Consider the following 21,858-nt stretch of genomic DNA (forward strand, 5'->3'; position numbering starts at 1 on the left):
TCTCATAATTTATCCTTATTATCCTAGAATTCTCTTTGTTTGCCCAAAGATCAGGGTGGTTTGGGCTTTCGTCTTATGAAGGATGTTAATATTTCTCTTATCTCGAAGTTGGGTTGGAAGCTTCTTTCGGCTAATAACTGTCTCTAGGCTTCTTTGTTCAAGACTTAATATTTGAAATATGGGAATCTTCTTACTAGTCCCCTGCCTACTGGTTCTTTTATCTAGAATGGTATTAAATCTATTGTGCCTTTCCTACGATCAGGTTCTTGTTTTATTCCTCATCTTTCAAGTTCTCTTTCAGTTTGGTTTTCTCCCTGGGTTCCTACGTTACCTGATTTTCGCCCAACTCCAAGGGTTGACAGTTTACTAGCAAATTTCCCTCTGACGGTCTCGGATCTTCTTTCTTCTGCCACGGGGAATTAGGATTTACCTTTATTGCGATTTCTGTTTAATCCATCTTCTATCTCGGAGATTTTGAAGATTAAGATTCGACCTTCTTCTAAAGCTCTTCTTTGGACTCCTTCTTCGGGTGTATTTTCTACAAAGTTGGCTCACCACTTTTTATCTTCTCAGAAGACTCCTCTTATTTCCCCTTTATCGAAGTCTAGTTGGAAACTTCTCTGGAAGTTAAAACTCAACTACCAACTTCGTCTTTTTCTCTGGAAAATGGTATGGAACATTGTCCCCACAAAGGAGCGTATCTCTTTGGCAATCCTTTCCTCATTCTCTGATGCTACTTGTTCCCTGTGTTCTTCTTCCACAGATTCCCTAGTTCACCTTTTTTTCTCCTGTCCTATAGCTCGGGTGGTCTGGAGGAATTCTTTCTGGCCTCTGGATATTCAAGCTTTGTGTATCTCCTCTATGGTTGGTTGGTTACAAGTTATTCTCTATCCACAGGTAATTGGTATCTCTGCTACTGAATCTCACTTTTTCCAAATCTTTGCAGCGGTTGCCTGTGATCAAATTTGGTATGCTAGGAATAAAGCGCATCATGAAAATCTAGTTCCAAATGCTTTGTCTATTTCTGCCAAAATTAATCGCATCTCCACTAAAAACAACATGGCTTGGAATTCAAAGGTTTCCCTTTTCTCTTCGGTTTGGAGCAAGCCCACTGCTTCTACTTTCAAGATTAATTTTGATACTACCATAAGGGAGCAATTCTCAGCCCAATCAGCTGTCTGTCGTGATTCTACTAGGGCTATTATTCAATATTTTGCCCAAATTAGTCCCCCTTGTTCGGCTATTTATGGTGTAGCCTCTGTGGCTCTACTTGTAGCTCAACTGTCTTTGTCCTTAAAGCTTCTTTCTGTGACCTTTGAAGGTGATTCTCTTATGGTTGCTCTAGCCATTAATAATCCCTCTATTACGCAGGATTGACGAATTTCTTCCATTATCTTGAATTTCTTATCCACCATTCCATCTACGACTAGCTGGTCAGCTAGTCATATCAACCGAAGTGCAAAATTCTGTGCCCATCATGAGGCAAATTGGGTCGCAAATAAATTTATCTTTAGCTGCATTCCCATTCCTTCCTGTTTTTCGATTTCCTTCCCACCCTGTTTAGGAAAGAAATCTTTTGCATCTTTCTTTGTTCCTTAATTTTTGGTGTTTTTTTTTTTTAATGTACTAATAAAAAAAAGGGAAGTGATTCCTGTACACAAAGTGTACAACAAATGTACAACACCCCTTCACATGGGGTGGAGCCTGTGGAACCCACCCCATATGAAGGGGTGTTGTACATTTGTTGTAGGGGTGATGTACAACTATCATTATTCTAAAAAAAAACAACAGAATCTATGGACACGTGGCACTGCAGCACACGCGTGTGCGTGTCTTGTGATGCAATATGGGGCTTCGTTGTATCTTGCTTCTCTTTTGATTGGAGACAATTATCACCTTAATTTTCTCAACAACTTAATAATAATTAAATATGCCTTTTGAACAAGTCCGTCAACTCATTTTTACCGCTTGGTAAAAATCTAAGTTGCATTATTTACCTCTGCTAAGAGGTAAATTTAATCAAATGAAAAATCACTCTTACATCCAAGAGCAATTCGTTCAGTAAAAAGTAAAAAATAAATAAAACCAATTTTATCAACCTGGGATAACTTTTTCTCTACTCTAAAGTCATTAAAAATATTTAGACAAAAAAAAAAAAAAAAAATCCCAAATCTTTTCGTTCATCCTTGCGCCTAACCGAGGTGATAAAGTGGTTAATTACCAACAAATAAACAAGTAAATAATACTCTATTTACCGTGGTGAAAAGTCACCAAAAGTATTTAACCAGAATAAACCATGTAAAAGAAAATTTAATTCACCCTTGCACCTAATCGAAGTGATCATAAAATGGTGGTATAAACTATCAAGAAAATAAATATATAAATATTGCATTTCTTATATATATTTCTCATTATTTCATGTTAAGATATGATATCATCATTATTCTGAAAATTAGACGAGCTTGAGAATTATGAAACCATAACTCCAGCATTACATGAAAAGAATAATAAGTGCAAAATTATACTTTCAATCTTATGCTCTGTTTGTTTGGGCGTAAAATATTTTTTATATTTTTTGGTGTTTGGTACAACTAAAAATGATAGTCAACAGAAATTATTTTTAGTTTAACCGTAAAAGCATATTTCTAAAATCGTTTTCTGAATTTAAACTCTTTATTTTTGTAGAAACGTTTGTGGGAATCTACCATCGAAAATCTCCAAATTTTGGCATCTGACCGCCGGTGCTGAAATTCGGTGATGTCCAGCCACCATCGCCGGCTTCCGACGACCAAATTCCACCTAAATTGGCCAGAATCTGGCCAATATAGCCAAAATTTGGCTAGTTTGCCGGAATCCCACTGTACTGTACCAAATTCCTGTCATTTTGGTCGAAATCCAACACAAATGGCTAGATTCCTGCAACCTTTACTGGAATCCAGTACAAATGGCTAGATTTTTGCAACCTTCACCGGAATCCGAACAAATGGCTAGATTCCTGCAAAACTAGCCAGAATCTTTCCAATACGGCTGGAATTCGACCGTACCAAGCTAGATTCCAATGAAACTAGCCGGAATATGGCCATTACCGCCAAATTCTGGCCTTTATCGCCAAAATCTGATAAAAGTGGCTAGAATCTTGCGGGCCAGTAACAGAATCTCGTTATCAAAGATTTTTTATCGTTAGTGATTTTTTCGTACGAGCTAAATGCTATAAAATATTTTCAAAAAAATTATTAATTTTTCTTCTAAAAGATGATTTCGTTAAAAATATTTTACGATAAAAAAGATCTTGTTGTTGCCAAATTTCACATCATGATCACCATTAATTGAAATGAAAATCCTGAAAGAAAATAAAATGGCAATGGATGTTGACCTCCAGAAAAATAATGGGAATGGGGATTTGAAATTGGTTGCTCAACCTCTTCTAAAAACACCTATACGTACGTGGCACATACACAAACTTTCACCCTAAACTGGATTGAAAGAATTTATCCTAACTCAATTTATTAAATTAACAAACATTCAAAATGTACGAAATATTCATATTTATTTTTAATTCTTACATCAATAATATTATACTACACCCCTATCTCTATCTCCATTGGATTGATATTGATGTGGTAGTGTTCGTCGACCCAATAAAATAGGGTATAATATGTAATATTATTCTTCTTACATATATTTTGCAAGAATAATGCTAAATTTTACACTTTCATTTTACCTTTATACCATTTGGCTAATGTGGTAATGCCTATCCGCTCTTGATTTGTGTTTTTTTTTTTTAACTATAACTGATCGAATGACTTATCGGTACTACCACACCAGCTTAGTGAGACGATTGTGTAGTATATGCTAACATTAGTCAATTTTTTTTAATAAAGCATGTAATTTTATGTATATTTTTAACTGATTTAAGATAAATATAAAAAATAAAAATAAAAATAAAAATGGGCACATAGTACATTTGCAACTCAGCTCTTTGGGTGCCTCGATCAGCCGGCAAGATTATAGAAAAGGCACAATCTACTTCCATTGCTCTATCCGATTGCCCAATGTCTCAAAATTCAAGAGGTCGACCCACACACCCTGACCCTGCATTAAATTACTGAACCGGCCGGCGAGGACAGTTCCGTACTTTCACAGCGGAAGACCACAAAAAGCCCTCTCGTGTGCCGGCGCTAAAACCTTATTTGCCGCCACCTTCGTGTGTTTGTTTTTCATGTTATCTGTTTTTCAAAACACACACAAAATCCTCGCTCCTTATTCTTCGTAACCAACTCTCTCCCTCTCTCTCTCTCTCTTTCTTGCTCTTGCCGGAGTAGAAAAATCCGGCGGAGGGTGCAGAGAGAAATTAATTAAGAACCATGAAGAGTGAGAATGAACAGGTGGTTTTCGATCAGTCTCCGAAACCCAGAAGAGCGAGATCCCGAGAGGTGAGCTCACGGTATCTCTCTCCTTCTTCAACCGCCTCTTCGCACGAAAGCGGAATCCCATCTCCGAACAGCCAATCGCTCTCGCCGATTGGGCACAAACCCATGACCACCAACAGTACTAGTACTGCTTCCTCCAATACTCGGAAGCAACATAAGAGCCTGGATGACTCAGGATTTACGCGAGGACTTTGGCCTTCATCGGCTACTACCACTTCTTCTTCCTCCTCCTCTAAGCCGAACAAGAATTTCGGTACTCTAGGCGATCATCTTGGAAACGAGAGGCTGAAAGATCGGAAAAAGGATAAGAAATCCGGGAAAGACGTCATCAATGGGATTTTTCTCAATAGACAAAGAAGTTCCGGCGAGTTCAGTAGGTTTGAGAATCAGAAGGAGATCAGTACTCATGCCAAAGAAAATAACAGACCAAGGATTGGAGGGTCCATGAGATATACCGAAAAGTTAACGCTTCCGGGAAAATCTTCGTCTAAAACTACTTCGGGTATTCTTCCTGGAAGATTTTCCGTAGATGAAAATGATTTATACCGGAAAATTTCTGAACCAGAATCGGATTCTTTCACTGATACTTTTGACTTGGACTCAGAGTCCGGCAAGATGGGTTCTCCGGCTACAGGAAAAATCTCGGCGAGTTCACGGAAATCGGGCATCGAAGTTTCTTCAAAGTATATGAGTGAAATATCGGCAAGGCGGGCTTCGGATTCGTATGTTCCGGTGTCGTTTGATAATTCTCCGAGCTCAAAGAAGTTCAACATAAAAAATGCGATCAAGAGGGTGAATTCTCTCTCGAGCGCCAAGTCACAGTGGGCATTGTCGCCGGGGCGGTCGGGGTCGACGCCTATATCAGTGGAAAATAAAGGGATACTGACGTCGTTTTCGAGTTTGAAGCCTCCGAATAGTCCCTCGAGAGCAAAGGGTGTGGAGAAATTACTGAACATGGGGTGGGACTTGCTCAAGGGTAAGAAATCTTCTTCTTCCTTAAGCTCGATGCCGCTTCTGTCTGGTAATTTGGAGAGCGTTCATCAACTTCGGCTGCTTCATAATCGGTTGATGCAGTGGCGGTATGCCAATGCTAGAGCTGTGCCTGTGAACGGGACCATAACTAATCAGGCAGAGGTATATTTTAGAAGAGTAATTTTTATTTATTTATATATTTCTTTATTTTTTATTTTTTCCCTTTTTTCTTTTATTTTTTATTTTTTCTTTTAGAAGAGTAATTGAATTTGTGTATATTGTTGTTCTTCTATGGTTGAGGATCAGAGAGTTACCATGCCCTGTTGATTTCTTATGTGTAAAAAAATTAGGATGATCTAATCTTTTCCCATAGTAAACTTCATGATCATGGCCTTTAAACTCATCTAATTCTATATATATATATATTGTTAAATACACATAAGCCTCCTAAACTAACGGTCATTTCCAAAAAAGCCTAACGAGCTGACAGATGTACCACTTAGATACATCTAACTACAGATTTGTTACAATTAAGCCAATTTTCTGTCATTCTTCCAAAAATACCTCTTTTTTCTTTTAAAAAAAATTGTATTAAAAAAAATTGATTAAATACTAAAATACATAGAGTAAGGTTCAATTAGTATAGAGAGATTTTGCATGAAATTTTGATTTTTGATTTTAGTTTTTTTAAGAAATAATAGTACTTTTAGAAGAATGACAGAAAAGTGGCTTAATTGCAACAAAATTGTATTTTAATGTATTCAAGTGTCATATCTGTCAATACGTAGGGTTTTATTTTTTTATTTTATTTTATGTTAAATGAACGGTAGTTCAATGGGCTGAAGTGTATTTAACCATTCCTCTTTTTTCTTTTTTCTTTTTCTTAATTGGAAACTATTAAGCTAACATTTAATTACTTGTTCTAGCTTAAGAAATAAAGAGAAATTAAGAAAATCATTTTCACACACATAAGGTCATTAATTGTTATCATGTGCATAATTTGAGATATAGAAGATGAGAGAAGGTCATAGGATAGTACTAGGTTTGCAAATTAGATATACTTGATTGTGGATTTAGAAGGGTTCTTCATCTAATGGCAAGTTCATAATTAATGGGTTGAATATGGGCAGGTAAATCTATCAAACTTCAGCCATTGAAGACAGGTTGAAGTTTAATCCATCCCATTTGAGGAATAAAAATCAAAATCAAAATTTGGTTGTAGTTGGATATGCTTATTGAGAAATGTTGATCATAGCAAAAGAAAGAGCTTATTAAGCTAATGGCAAAAATCAAAAGGAAGAGATGATAGGTGCTCTGCTTTTGTATACCCTCTCAACTCAATCAACTAGTCAAATTATATAAGATCAGATTAAGGTTTCTTTCCTTCACTTACTTAGAATTAGGCAGGATTGATGTCTTGTTTTCATATGGTTGTTAGGGTGGCATCAATCTTACTTGATAATTGCTTTTTGGGCAGAGAGATTTGGTATATGCTTGGGATGGTCTGACAAAGCTGCGGCGTTCTGTGATACATAAGAAATTACAGGTTGAGAAGGAAAAGCTTCACATGAAGCTGAACTATATACTCTACTCCCAAGTAAGCAGTAAACCATACACAATTGATTTTCTTACATTCAGATTGATGATTACAAAGTGTTTAGATTCATCTTAATGATGTTGTTTATGGTATATGTGCTCATTCTGTTGCAGAGCAAGCTATTGGAAGCCTGGGGTAATATGGAAAGACAACATGTATCAGCAGTTTCCAACACTGACGAGTGTTTGCATGCTGTTGTCTGCAAAGTACCCCTAACTGATGGTGCAAAGGTAGGCTAGCTGTCTAAAACTTCTATTGCTGATCATGAATTACTGTTCAACTAAACTACATGTTTGTTTTAGGTGGACATCCAATTAGCCACCATCAAACTTGGACATGCATTGGATCTCACAACTTCCATCAAGTCTATTTTTACTAGTTTTGCACCCACGGTAGGCAGCCATTGTTAAGAGCTATAATTATGATCATGCTTATGTTATATATATGGACTTAACTTTGAAGTTGTTTCTTCAACAGGCTGAGAACACTGTTACATTGTTGTCAGAATTAGCAGAGGTTGTTGCACAAGAAAAGTTGCTTTTAGAGGAGTGTCTTGAACTTTGCAGAACCATATCTACCCTCGAGGTAAAATATAAATAGTTATATTATCAAAGAACAGCATCAAATGATCAAATCATTTCTAACTTTTCCTTCTGACTATTTATGAGCAGCTTCAAGAGAGAAGTATGAAGTGCAGCATTGTTCAATTGAAATTATAGCAACAACAACAGCAACGACAACGACAACAACACTAACAAGAAGAGATCCGAGTATATGGTCAGAGTTTAGGAGATGAGGACAAAATTACACGACGTATAAATTTCAAGTATATGATAGAATGAGTGATTGGTCATGTGGACTTGTTGATGTAATTAGATGTGATTATTCATTACAAACACTTTCAAAAAGCCAAGAAATTTTCTACAACAGATTTTTTGTTTTGTTGGAACGCATACATTTCAGTTGTAGCTGCTCAACGAGAGAAGAGGAAGAGCAAACTTTTAGTGCTGCACCGGTTGAGAGCGTCGAGCTGGTTGAGAGGAAGAATATTTCAAGATTTGTTGTTTGAATTTTTCATCATGTGGGTTTTCAATTTAAAGAACGATGTGTGAGAGAGAGAGAGAGAGAGAGAGAGAGAGAGAGAGAGAGAGAGAGAGAGAGAGAGAGAGAGAGAGAGAGAGAGAGAGAGAGAGAGAGAGAGCATGTGTTGTTAGATAAAGGGTATAACGGGAAGAAGATGGCCAAAATAGCAAGTCCAGCGCACAGGGTGACATTTCAAATTTTTTTGAAGTTAGGAGAGCCCCTTCTATACGGTCAAGGCAGAAAACAATAGTTTTTTGCCCACCAATAAACACTCAACACGTCAGTTTAGCACACCAAAGCACCATAAGGTGAAAACACCCAATCACACCAAATTCATACACCCAAGCCGCTGAAGCCCATCCCCATTCTCCATCACCGCCTACCCAACCTAACCTGCCACTGCTGACACCACAACCGAAGTCACCACCAATCGGCCGGCCGGCGGAGTCGACCTGGGCCGACGGTGAGTGACGCCCGAATGGAAGGGTTGGCCCGAAAGCCACCCCCAGGTTCGGGCCAACCTCAGACCCCAGGGGTGGCCGCGCGGCCGCCCCATAGATTGGGTGTAGCCGCACGACCACCCTCCAGTGGCCGTGCAGGGCCTGGGGTGGCCATCGGGCCAACCCTAGATGGATCTAGAGTTGGCCCAAAGGCCACCCCCAGACCCCGGGGATGGCCGCGCGACCACCCCCAGCCAACTTTGGGTCCAAGAAGAGCGGACGGGACTACCCACCTCGTTTGGCTCCGACACCTCCACGTCACATGAAAAGCCCCAAACCGGCTGTGGAGTTGCTGATCTCAAGTGTCCGATGTAGCCGCGTGGGGCAGTGGCTCTGTGGCTGGGAGGATTTTTGGTTTTTGTTTAGGGTGAAAGAAGGAGGGATGATTTGGTGTTTTGCCAACATTTACCTTTTTTGTGTTTTTTATGTTCCATGCTGATATGTCAACCTCTTATTGGTGGGCAGAAAGGTCTTGGTTTTTGCCACCACCGAATAGAAGTTATACTTTAAAGTTAGATATACTAAATAGAGAGTTTTTGAAGTTTTGAGAGATAATTGCAAAAGCCATTTTTTTTTTCCCTTTCTGAGCATGTGGGTTAATATTCAATCACAACAAAAAGTTGCCCCCGCCTTTATTTGGCTCCTAAATGCTCCCTTTTTGCTTATATTATCAACATCAATGGTAAATTGGTAATGCAATGTTGATAGAAGTAAAGTCAAAGTTTTGTTGTGAAATTTGGTAACTTTAGGTTTAGAAAGTTAGGCTTTGGTTTTGATGTCCTAGAACGTTTTAAACTTGTAAAAGAATATATCTTTAACTTGTAGATGCGTTGTTACCTAGATCCTTGTGATGTTTAAAGTGTTGATAGAGAAAGCTTTGGCTTTTCGTATGAAATGAGTGATTTTTGGAATAAAGCTTGAAACATTAATGAAAGCTTCGTTTTATGCCTTTTTCATTCTCTATATTAAAAAATAGAGCCTTTAAAAGCCTGAGAACACCTTAAATGGTAAAAATATAGTATCCATATAAATATCACTAGCTCTGCACCACCCCCAAAGTAAGGTTATATTTGTCCTGCACATCAGATTTTGGCAAGGACTAGTCCATTCAACCCCTCTTTATGAAATTAACCATATTGACCGAGCCTCCCTTTACTTAAGATTAACGGCATGTGAGGCCACACCCTAACTATCGGTGTGTTGCACTACCTCCAAAGTTTATTAAAACACACACGGTACTTTGCCTTATTTATTATTCCATTTCACATCTCATTTCTTTCTTGTAAATTTTACACATAACCGCATAAACACTTCATTTCATATACACATATTAACATAATAAAGCATTCTTTAAATTATTTCATGAATGATTTGAGACAACATTTATAAAAATAATACACATCACACATTTCATGCATAAGAATATTTTCATACTTTTCAAAATGCTAAAAAGGTGATCCTAGGGTTTTTTTTTTTTTTTTTTATTTAAACATTGTACATAAATGCCCCGGGTCAATATTTATGAAAATATACATAAGGGTAGCTTGCTTACCTCGGTTGCTCAACCTCCCATTTCGGTTCACACTTTTATGTATTGTCCTATTATTGCAAATGATCTCTTGAAAATCTTAAAACTGTGTCACATAATCCCTTAATTAGAAAGGTCTCATATAAAACCCTATCTTAGTGCCTAAACCCCAAAACTAAACAAAACTGACTTTCTGCCCATCCATCGATCGTTTGATGGATCCATCAATTGTTTGATACTCGAGTCAAATGTTCGATATTCTGGTAGAACTCATTTTCTAAAAATGTCCAAACATTTCCCATTCTAACACGATCTAAAGTCCTAATCCAACTCCTAACATTGTTCTAAGCATAATCTAGTCCTTAATACATGGCTCGTACATCAAAGTTCTAACATTTCTCATCCACATCCAACCCAACATCAAATCTACCATAATACATCTCTAAAACACATATATTTACATTTAATCTCTCTAAATAGTAGGTCAACCATGACGAAACAATGAAATATCATATGCTTAACAAAAACTATAACCTACTTACTCAATAATCAACATCAAACCTCTAAGATTCATCCTATAAACCTTAAACAACAAATTCATTAACCAAATACATACCCATATCACCCAAATCTCGAAATAATAAATCTATCTGCCCATAAACATATGAAACTTGAAGAAACTTAAAGAGGAAAGTGTTAGGATCTTACCCTTGAAGCTTTGCTCTTAGCTCTCTTACCCCAAGCATACTTCATTCTCTTAATCTCCTCTCAAATCTCTCATCTATCATTCAATTTATCTCTCTCTAGAGGTTGTTGGGTCGTGTTTGAAGCTTGGCGACGCACACAATGGAACTATATATAGCTCCAAAATGACATTTCAGCCCTCCGGGGATCTATTGCTTGATCTTCAGATCGATCATTCGATGTTGACTTTCTGCAGTTTTGATCGCATCATGCAATATTTAGCAATACGGGCATAACTTTTGTTACGGGTCTCGAAATTGTGCGTGCGACCCAATTCCAGAAAACTCTTTTCAAGACGCATGTTGTGATAACCATTCAAAGATTTTTGAGTGCCTTCTTAGAATTCAAAAATTTAGTGTTTTTCCTTTTAAGACAATGTTTCCGGTGCTTTCCTACCCCTTTAGGAATCCTACCTTAACCTTCGTACCATACATGCTTCCATAATCATTATCCTAATTATTTCCTTTAGTTACCATGTATTTCCATTGGGTTTATCAACATTACTCTCGGTTTAGCATTTTAATCTATGATATTTGAAGCTAGGTGTTATAGAAAGCTTCCTTAGAGCATTCACATTGGGCTAGTCAAAATAGCCCAAATAGCCAAATCTTTCTATGCAGCATAGTGTTACACTTTGTAATTAGCATTTTTATTAATCCAACATTTATCATTTAGTATTATGATATTTTACTATATTTTTAAAGTGATAAATGTTATTGTTCAAAAAAAAAAAAAAAAGTGATAAATGTTGATTTAATTAATAAAATCCTAACCATTTAATTCGAAAATAAAAATAAAAATTAAGAAGATAGAAGGGATATTGTTAATCGAGAAAATAACAAAACCAAACGTCGCCGTTTATATTGAATCCTATATGCGCTCCCGACCTGCTTCTCTCGGTCTCTCCCCATTTCCATCGTAACATTTCTCTTTCTCTCTCTCTCCCCAACGACCCTCGACAAAGCTCGGAGCCATGGCTACTCTAGCGGCGGCTGCAGCTCGTCAAGCCGCGACTCTAACCCGGCTCTCCTCTCCCAAAACATCGGCTCAAGCCGCCAGTCTCATTCACCGGCGCGGCCTTGCCGGTGCCGCTGGTAAACCTCGATGTTTCATGTTTTGATTTCACTTGATTTTCGATCTCATTGACTGTAGATCAGATTTTTCGCTTAGGTCCTGTTTCGTTGCCGAGAAATTTTAAGAAAGATGAAAATGAAATTTGTGGTCTTTATTGTCTAGTGTAATTTAGGTTCTTAGAGATTTGAAGGAATTAGCTTAATCCAGGTTGATGATGGAAGATTGTAAGATTCATTGACTTTTTATGTTCGCTGTGGTTGGTTGCTGAGAAAATTTAGGGAAGAAATGAAAAGAGAAATTTTGGTCTTTACAGGTTCGTGTAGATTAGGCTCGTAATGAGTTGAATAACTCGGCTTAATTCATCTTGATATTGGAGATTTTGAGGTTTCTACTATTTCATTTCTCTGTTTTGGTGGCTGGGAAATCTGAGCAAAGAAAAATAAAACAAACTTTGAAGATAGTGTGATAGTGTTTTCTTTGCCCCAAACAGTGGATATATATATATATATATATATATATATATATATTTATTTATTTATTTATTTATTTTTCTTCGCAACCTAATTGGAGCATTAAATCTTTGAGATATAGTTCTACTTTATGGTGTATTAGTTGGTCTCAATGTGGGTGTGAGTGGATAATTTGGGGAGTCACCAACATCCTATATTCTCACATAGAGAACAATGTGATTTTGTTAAGGCAAAATATAAGAAATGTAGAGCATGAACCTGATTGATGGTGAGAGTTTATCAAAGGAAACCATCAAAGATCTGTGTAGTTGTACAAATCTATTTGTTGTCAAATGTGAAATTTGGGATGTAGAAGCGGATTAGAAACGGAAATAATAAGAGGTATGATTTTCTTATGGCAGGGATAGCATTCCAGCCAAAGGAGGTTTCTATTAAGCATATTATTTGGCTAGGAATATTTTATTATTATTATTATTATTTTTTTTTATTTTTCCCTTTTCACATTAATAAATTCCAGATATTATATATGTTAACACATTTATTCCATCAATACGTTTATAATCTTTATTTAATCTTTTTGTTATGACAAATTGTGAATTAATGAAAATTTTGTGGTATTTCATACTGCATTGTTTACTATGGACATTGACCCCTTTGCACTAATGTTTTGTTTGATTATTTGCAGATCACCATGGTCCACCAAGGATTAATTTTTGGCAAGACCCAATGAGCCCATCTAAGTGGAAGGAAGAGCATGTGAGTCTTATTTTGTGATCAAAATTCAGAAAACCCTCTACTCTCACTTTCTTCTCTTAGGAGGTCATTTTGGTACTTTTTCTTTACGAAGATCAAATTGATGTCATTGTGTTAAATCTTTTGTTTGTAGAAGTTCATTAGAGCTGTTTAGTGAGCCATTGATGAAACAGAAATTAGTGGTCATGTGCATGGGAAACTGTCTTGACTGAATGTTATGCTTTTGCAGTTTGTAATTGTCTCTCTGTCAGGCTGGGGCCTACTGATCTTTGGGAGCTACAAATTCTTTACAAAGGGCAAGGGCAAGAAGGAAGAGGTTCCTCTATATGATATTTAACTTGAGTATCATCTTAATTTTTTTATTGTGATCTTACTTATCAAAAAATAAATAAAAAAAATTTGTGATCTGCTCTAGTCATGAGAAATCTAGAGCACTGTTACTATGGTTATTAAAATGAGGGGTCTGTGCAGTGTAGTCAGTCGTTCCTAAAGTAATAAAATTATGTGATGCATGTTGCTCATAACTCGTAACCTCAAGTCAGTTGGTCAGTTCCTTTGGAAATAAAATTGTGGTTTTAGCATATGCATGCTAAAAAGGAACTTCAATGCAAAAGGTTTAGTTAGATCACTCATGGAACATAGTCTCTTATACCCTTTAATGAAAAGGTGAACAACTTTTTTGTGTAGCTTGCCAAAAAACAGTTAAGGGTAACTATTTTTTGGAGTTGTTCTATTACACTTCCTATGTAATAGAGCTTTCTCCTCTTTATAAGAAAATGTTTATTTGCTTACGAAAAAAAGGATAGATAGTGAGGCCATATATATGAGATTTTATTTGAGATGTTACATAGCTACACACAAATCAAATTTTACCTTTCTCCTTCTGACCAACGTAGGCTTTTTTAGTTGGAGAAGCTCATGTAGCCAATGAATTTGTGTTTAAATTTGGAATATTTAGGGGCTACTTCATGTTAGTGGCGCATTGAACAAGGCATGTTATAAAGTGAGAAAATAAAGAGGGACATCATATGAATAGTGAAATAAGGAACCCTTTAATGTAGCTCTTCCTTTTTATTGCGTGACACTGTTTTATCTTGTGTACTTTTTGATAGTGGGATATTGCACGATTATTAGATTTCATGTAACATTTCTACCTACTATCAGATGAATTTGGACTATGTCATACATACTTTTTTTAAACTATTTTTTTAGATTGTCTGAAAAAAAAATTGCTTAAGCAGGTATATAGAATCTAATCGTGCTAATTTCTGATCCATGTCATCTCCTTGGTGAAAGTGTGCTTTCTTATATGCCACATCTAAAGTAGAGTGTTTAAAGGAAATCACCAGAAAAAATACATCCAGATGGATGTTAGAACACATATCTCCATTGTTTCTGGAGTGCTTAGTGCTCTCCTAGAGTTAGTCATAGATCGGGTTCAAATAGAGGTTGAGACTCTGAGAATAGAGCGCATTATATCCTGATCTTCGATGTTAAAATGCAGCTCACCACTTCTTAAATTTGGTAGAGGGGTTATTTTTGGACCATCCCTGTACCTTGAGCATCTAAAAGGAAATGATACCTGGACAAATATAAATTTGTAAAGATTAGGTGAACTCTGTTGGAGAATTTCCCTGGCTGAACCGCCAGCATGCCTTACTATTTCGGTATTTAGTTACTTATATGCATATTGTTTTTGGTATTGTCTTGATTTCAATTTTTCCTGTTTGTTTACAGAATCTGGTTGAAGCATCACACTGAGGTTTGGAGCTTTTAACCACAGAATTTTCCTTGTAATAAGTTGTGGGCTTGGATTTCACATATTTTGGTGTATCATTTTGTTGGTTGAGAAACAATTCTGTTGGCTAGTTATGATCAATCCATGGAGAATAATCCTGTGATAAAAGTTGGAGGTTAATTGCTTTTGCTGGAAGACAACCAGCCCTTTTTCATTTTGTTGTCTATTTCTAGTTATTTCATCGTTTGATGCACTGCCCTTCAATGTTCCAATAATGTGAAGCTGTCTTCTTAAGTCCAAATTCTTCTGATAGTACCTCAGTCAGTCGTTTATGGTTGGCTCTAACATGAACTGATAAATACCCCATTACAATACCTGCTTTCTTAAGTCCGGTGTGAAATGAGTATGAAGTGAGTAGCATTATTCTAAAGAGAAATGTTACACAAACTTCAATTTTTTTACTCCCAAGTACTTACTTCCTAAGGTGGCAGTGGCCATGTCAGTTTTTCATTACAACTTTTTTACTCCCAAGTACTTACTTCCTAAGGTGGCAGTGGCCATGTCAGTTTTTCATTACAACGAAGTTTAATCATATATATGCTTATTCTGTTTTTGGGAGTAAGCACTTAGGAGTGTAGAAGAAAAAGTTCATGTAGCAGAGCTTGGGAGCGGCACAGTTCTAAACGGCGCTGTATTCTATTTAATTATTTATGTGGAATTTTGGTTTCATAACACCTGCTTGAAAGTTAGTCTCCTATCTGGTCCATTGAGTTCTAAACATGCTTAATCAAACAGAATTGCTCTTACAGACACGCATATGCTTTTAACAGATCTATTACAAACAGAAGACTTGAACTTGTATATCAGCTAAAACTCAGACTCATCCGTTTCTTCTTTGTACTCTTCTTCTTCCACATCGGAGCTGGATTCCCTGAAGAAATGGTCATCATCTTCTCCATTGGCAACCTCCAAATCTTCCGACACTTCGTTTGTGTCGTCCAGTACTCCTGCTTCTTCAGCATCATGTTCCACTTTTTTGACATTACTGCTGATTGACTGTTGTTGAATGTCACTGCCTTCGTCCAGTTTCTGCTTTCTGACATCCATTGTAATGTTGCTGGATGTGCCATTGCCACTTCCAATTTTCAGGACCTGGACTTCTTCATTTACATCAGCATGGAGATTTTCCAACAATATTTCTCGTCCCATCACCACCTGATGAGTTGTATCAGCATTCAGAGTCACAACCATGTTTTTCAGATCTTTGCTATCTTCAACGTCGTGAGGATCCTGCAATTTGGCATCTGAAAAGTTGACAGCTTTTCTTACTTCCATTGGGTTATTGACTCCCTCTCTCTTCAGTTTAGCCATGTCAGAAGTTCTGCTCTTCAATCCATCTTCATCGTCTAGAAAAATTTGTCTGCTTCTCTTGCTCACTGCTTCGTTATTTACAGAATTCGCATTGTTCTCCGGCCACCGGTTCTTCACGAGCATTCTCCATCTCTTTCCCTTTGTTTTACCCGCATTGCCATGCTTCCCTCGCACCCTAGAACCTATTCCAATACCACCAGAATTGTCTGCCTCTTCTAACTTGACTCCACCCTTTTGAATTTCACGAAGATCCCGACTGTCATGTTCTTGAGAATCTCCATTGTTAATGACTTCATCGTGCGATTCTTGAGGCTTCTGCCTGTGTTCTCCAATCATCTCCCTCCTATCAGAATCTCCTGCTTTATTTTCAGTTCCATCTTCAACTCTTGCTGTAGTAGCCCCAGCCTCTCTGGAATTGTTCAATTCAATTTTGCTTCTATCTTCACCGCCTCTGTAACCGGCGGATTCATGCAGTTGTTCACCCTCTTGTGCACCCTTAGAGACCTGCGAATTCACAGTTAAATTAACAGGCGGGCTTGATGGGTCATCTGTACGGTGCTTAAAATCCTCTATTTCAGCTTCCTTCTTCTTCAAGCTTTCCATCAGAGCTATTACTTGTAGGTTTTCTCTTCCAGGATCAATTTCTTTCTCTCTTAGCAATTTAATCTCATTCTGCTTTTCTTCGAGCGCAGATTCCATGGCTCTTTGTTCATCTTTTAGCGAATCAATACTAGACTGCTTCTCCAGAATCCTTCTGTCAAGCTCCATCTTTTGGGTTCTAAGGGAGTATATCTTTGTTTTCATCTCTTCGTTCTTCCTTTTCATTTCCTCGGAGTGATCTCTTTCCTTCTGTTTGAGAGAAGAAATGATAGTGTAAGTAAAGGGATATGCAGGCAAAAGGCCAATGATAAGTAATGATCAACTTTCAAATTTAGAAGTATGATTTCTCATTACATAAAATCCCAAGTACTTTATGGGATTTTTTTTATAAAAATAAAAAATAAAAAAACTACCAAAATTAAAGGGGAAAACAACACTTGCTCTCCCAAGTTACCATGCAATTTGCAATCTCTCTCCAAATTTTCAATTTTTGTAGTGTATATAGGCTTGTAATGTCCACCTTAAATCCTAAGGAAAACTCATCATGTGTGTTGTTCGTGCTTTTTTTTTTCTTTTTTTTTTCAAACTTGTCCATACAAGAGGGGGAGAAGAAATTTGAATTAGGTGACCTTCGCTTCATATGGCGTGGCTTCCAACCATTTTTTGATATAACTAGCCATTATTATACCGTCAATATTTTTTTGTCCTTTTTTTTTAAAAAAAAAAAAAAGAACTCTCCTGCTCCCCCATTGGCCATGGCCAATTGTGGGTCGGCCATGACGAATGACTGTGGGTTCTTTTTTTTGTGCTTTTTCCATTTTTTTTTTTTTTTTTGTTTTATCTATTAAAAAACAAATTGTTGCTTGAATTTTTTTTGTCATTTTTCGTTTTTCTGAATTTTTTATTTTTTTTGCTTTTTTTCAGATTTTTTTAAAATGAATTTTGCCTTTTAATAAAGAGATAAACCAAAGGTACAAATTATGGATTTAACCCTAACTAATAAAACTATTAAGTTATTCTAGTCACTTTTATGTGTTAACAAACGAAGAATTTGCGATTTGCTGATAGTAGAGAGAGATAATTGAATGTGCTTTACAACACTAGGTAGGTTAAATGACAGCAAAAGCGCGTTCCCGGACAGCGTTTTCAGCCAAACGATAAAAATCCTAGACCGTTCTTATAAACAGCGTTTTCTGTTCGATGTAAATAAAGAGAGATAAATAAATAAAAACAAAAAGAAGCAGGCCAGGTGCTTCATATGCATGTGGCGTGCAAAGAGCATGACAAGTGAAAGCAATGCATGCAAAAGAGAGAGAGAGAGAGAGAGAGAGAGAGAGAGAGAGAGAGTTGGCCTGCAAGAGAAGGTGAAGAGAGGTGAGCTGCTGGTCTTTCTCTTTGAGAAGAAGGGTGAAGATCCGCCTCTCTCTGAGCTTGTGGAGAACCATCACCCCAAGCAACGCCGCCCCAAATGCAAGAAGCAACATCATCGCGTATGGCCTTCCTCTATGCCAGCCATTGCTCCCATTTCCCTTGTAAAATCCCCCCATTGCCATCTCTCTCTCTCTCTCTCTCTCTCTAAAAATGAAGAAACCTTCTTTCTTAATTTGTTTATATCTTTGACTTGGAGGAAGAAAGAAACGAAGAAATAAATGGCTCTCTCTCTCTCTCTCTCTCTTCCCTTATAATTAGATCATATCTTTTGGTTGCTTGTCATGTAAAAAGGGCCATGCAACTACTCCTCTCTCTCTCTCTCTCAAAGAGCGGAGTTACCAAGGTTGAAGGAAGGCATGGGAACCGTGTCCAGGCGCTGATTCTGGGAACTACTGGCATTTTTTATAGACCTTTCCCAGTTTGTCACCTGAGTTTACCATAATGCCCTTTTTGTTTTTATCAAAAATCAAACTTTTTTTTTTTTTTTTTTTACATGTCCACACAAGAAATGACCTCCCCAGTCGATTGAACTACCCCTTAACGATATCAAAAATCAAACTATACAAAGTATATATGTCAATGTAAAGCTGAATGACCCTCTTCAAAGTTGCGGGTTTTAAGTAATTAACATTTTTGGTATTACTATTTTTCTAAATTGGGTCAAGTGAAAATTTTTAATTCAATTTATTAAAGTGAATATAGATGTCATGTGATCTAAGAATTAATATATATTTAATAAGTTACTTGTGAGAGTCAAAATGACACTTGCCTTAAAGAAAAGGCTTATAAAATTCCATATCACGAGTTTATAAGTGTTTTAATTTGGTCATTTGGGTGGGTACGTTTGTCAATGTACAAGCCTAAAGATTGATCAGAATATTCCTGAACAAGTTTCATTTAAAAAAATAAAAAGAATGGCTAATATGACTCTGTTTTTTTACTATTTTTTAAATGATATTTTTTATTTAAAATATATATATATATATATAACGTGACATAATAGTAAAATTAGTTTGGAGTGTTTTCTATTTTATTTTAAGTTGTTTATTAATATTTTTATTTTGAAAAGAAAAAGAAAATGATTTTCTTGAATAAATAAAGTCGTTTGAGGCATAAACTGGTTACAGAAAGACTTGCGTCGATCCCACGTTATCTCAAATGCGACTACAGCAAGTTAATGCGTTTGCAAGCAGCCCAAATTGTTTCATACTTCTCTGCTTATGAAGATTAGAAAGTTTTTTTCTCTCTCTCAAAAACTTAATAATATATTCTAAAATTATAAGTTAACAAATATAATTTCAACCAAATTATCAAACTATATATTGATATGAGGTAATTAATTAGTATAGTTAATAGTATATATTATAAGTTATCATTTTCCTAATTAACTTGATATTTTAGTATATTTATGACATACCAGATGGAAAGTTCGTACATGGTATTTTGATGATGTATACTGATGCGGATTTTTGTACGACTAGCCTGAGTGATGGGCATCTAAAAAAAAAATGAGAAGATCATTGGATCTATGTCAATGTGAAGTTGGCGAAGGAGCGTCCGATGGTTAAGTCAGATCAAATATTTGAAATTACCTCAATAAAATTTTAAGGTTTTTTACTCTATGCATTTATGGGAATTTGTAACCCTTCTTAAAGGATTTTTGAGGTGTTCTTGGAGATAGTCTTCCTGACTTTTGGGATTTTGGAGATGGTCCCTAGATGTTGTTTCCTGATCTTTCTTGCTTCGTAATTGGCACATAGTTGTGCAATAACTATCTAATGTGGAGGAATCTCGAGATTTTATGACCTTTTAGTATGAGTGAAACATTAGTCATTTATTTCTAGGGATAATTGCATCATTAATTTTTAAGATTGACCTAAATTATAAATCATTCTCTGTGATTCAAAAAGTTCATGAACGATTCTTATGGTAAACTATAATTACAAATCTGTTTCTGAATACGTTTTTCATCTACCAAGTTAAAAAATTCTGTTAGTCAGCCACGTCATACCCAATAAGAAGGTGACGCGTGTCCATTACAATAAAAAAAAATATAAAATCTAATGGTGCAATTATCTCTTATTTCTATATCAATTGCCCCTCATTCTTATGTTCGACCTGTCCACCTGGTCGGGCATTGAGGTTTTATTTTGACTAGGTTTATGGGGTTTAGCAACTCTCAAAAAACATAAACTTCAAAATATTTTTAACTTTTTTCATTTTTTATATCACATCAATAACTTGTTATTACTATATAAATAATAATAAAAAAAAAAAAACCCACTACAATACAAATTTTTCTACTTTTCTATATAAATTCTTTCTACTTTATGGACTTCTTTGGCAAGGGAGAGAAAATTCTCCCTCTTCCTTCCCCTCTTCACTTTTCTTAAAAACATTCAACTTCAAAACATTCTAACTTTATATCACATTAATAATTTTTATCACTATTTAAATAAAAAAATTCACTACAATACAGAACTTTTTCACTTTTTCATACAAATTATTTTTACTTTATATCTCATTTATCACTTCTTACTACTACCTCAACTCACACTCTCTTACCAAACAAGGCCGAGTATGTTTGGCAAGTTACAATACAATAAAGAATCGTGCAACACCATTTCCAACCTTATTTTCACATTTTTAAAAAACAATCAACATTAAAATATTTCAACTTTTTATATCACATCAATAATTTTTTATTACTATTCAAATAAAAAAATTCACTACAATAATTTTTTTTTTTACTTTTCTATACAAATTCTTTTTACTTTATATCACATCAATCACTTTTTACAACCACTCAAAAGAAATATATATATATTTCCCTCATACTTGAGGGGAGGAGATTATCAAACGAGGCCTTGGTCACGGGGCGGAGCCACTTAAGGCCCAAGCCCCAAGTTTTCTCCAAAAAAAAAAAAAATTAAATTAAATAAATAAAATAAAATTTTATCCCTAATTTTTTTTTTTTTTTTTTTTTTTTCAATTTAGGTCCTCAAATTGTAAAAGCCGGCTCCACCCCCTGCATGGTCAGGTATTTCCTGGGGGTTGACCCTAGTAGGATTTTTCTTGAAAAACCTTTTGAAGTGTTAAGTGTTGTGCATTTTATGAATTCCTATTCGGTTTATTATACTGAAGCATTTGGGTCTTAATCCGAGAGCATGACTTTTTCTAAGTGTTGTGCTCTTCTTACTCAGACATTGAGTTTAAAACTTATTAGAAAACCATAAGGAATAAGGAAATGGTTTCCATCATTTTTGAGTTTGAAATAAATTGAGTCCAAAGAGAAGAGGCCTTACCTCATGATATTTTTGCCCTTTGGCATGTCCCCTATCTTTGGGGGTTGCTCTGCTCTATTTGGCCCTTTCTAGGTTGCTCCCCATTCTCTTGGAATTATTAGCTTGGTGAGCTTAGCCTGCCCTTTTTGAGGTACCACATTATCTTGCGGAGAACGACTCTCATCATTCTAAGTAGTTTTAGAAGTCACTTTTGTATTCTTTTTGTATCCCTTCAAGAATGACGTGACTTTTAAAATTACTATTTGATCAAAATTTAATAGTG

At 36.1% G+C, this 21,858-nt stretch overlaps 3 protein-coding genes across 3 annotated transcripts; 2 read left to right on the forward strand and 1 right to left on the reverse strand.

The window, feature by feature from the left end:
• The first annotated feature begins 3,842 nt into the window (after positions 1-3,842).
• LOC133861186 (QWRF motif-containing protein 3) lies at positions 3,843-7,940 on the forward strand. Its single transcript, XM_062296909.1, has 6 exons — positions 3,843-5,564; positions 6,880-6,999; positions 7,113-7,229; positions 7,302-7,391; positions 7,477-7,584; positions 7,671-7,940. The coding sequence occupies exons 1-6, from the start codon at positions 4,365-4,367 to the stop codon at positions 7,716-7,718; spliced, it is 1,683 nt and encodes a 560-aa protein (XP_062152893.1). The 5' UTR covers positions 3,843-4,364; the 3' UTR covers positions 7,719-7,940.
• A 3,797-nt stretch (positions 7,941-11,737) lies between these two features.
• Positions 11,738-15,103, forward strand: LOC133861857 (uncharacterized). The gene is made up of 4 exons (XM_062297674.1): positions 11,738-11,948; positions 13,084-13,154; positions 13,381-13,467; positions 14,889-15,103. Exons 1-4 carry the CDS (start codon positions 11,828-11,830, stop codon positions 14,910-14,912), a joined length of 303 nt encoding a protein of 100 aa, XP_062153658.1. The 5' UTR covers positions 11,738-11,827; the 3' UTR covers positions 14,913-15,103.
• A 316-nt stretch (positions 15,104-15,419) lies between these two features.
• LOC133861856 (uncharacterized) lies at positions 15,420-18,653 on the reverse strand. The gene is made up of 2 exons (XM_062297673.1): positions 18,213-18,653; positions 15,420-17,109 (listed from the first exon to the last, which is right to left on the reverse strand). The coding sequence occupies exons 1-2, from the start codon at positions 18,411-18,413 to the stop codon at positions 15,757-15,759; spliced, it is 1,554 nt and encodes a 517-aa protein (XP_062153657.1). The 5' UTR covers positions 18,414-18,653; the 3' UTR covers positions 15,420-15,756.
• Positions 18,654-21,858: the final 3,205 nt, after the last annotated feature.

This window comes from Alnus glutinosa, chromosome 2 (assembly GCF_958979055.1).
Source record: "Alnus glutinosa chromosome 2, dhAlnGlut1.1, whole genome shotgun sequence".
Lineage (NCBI taxonomy): Eukaryota > Viridiplantae > Streptophyta > Magnoliopsida > Fagales > Betulaceae > Alnus > Alnus glutinosa.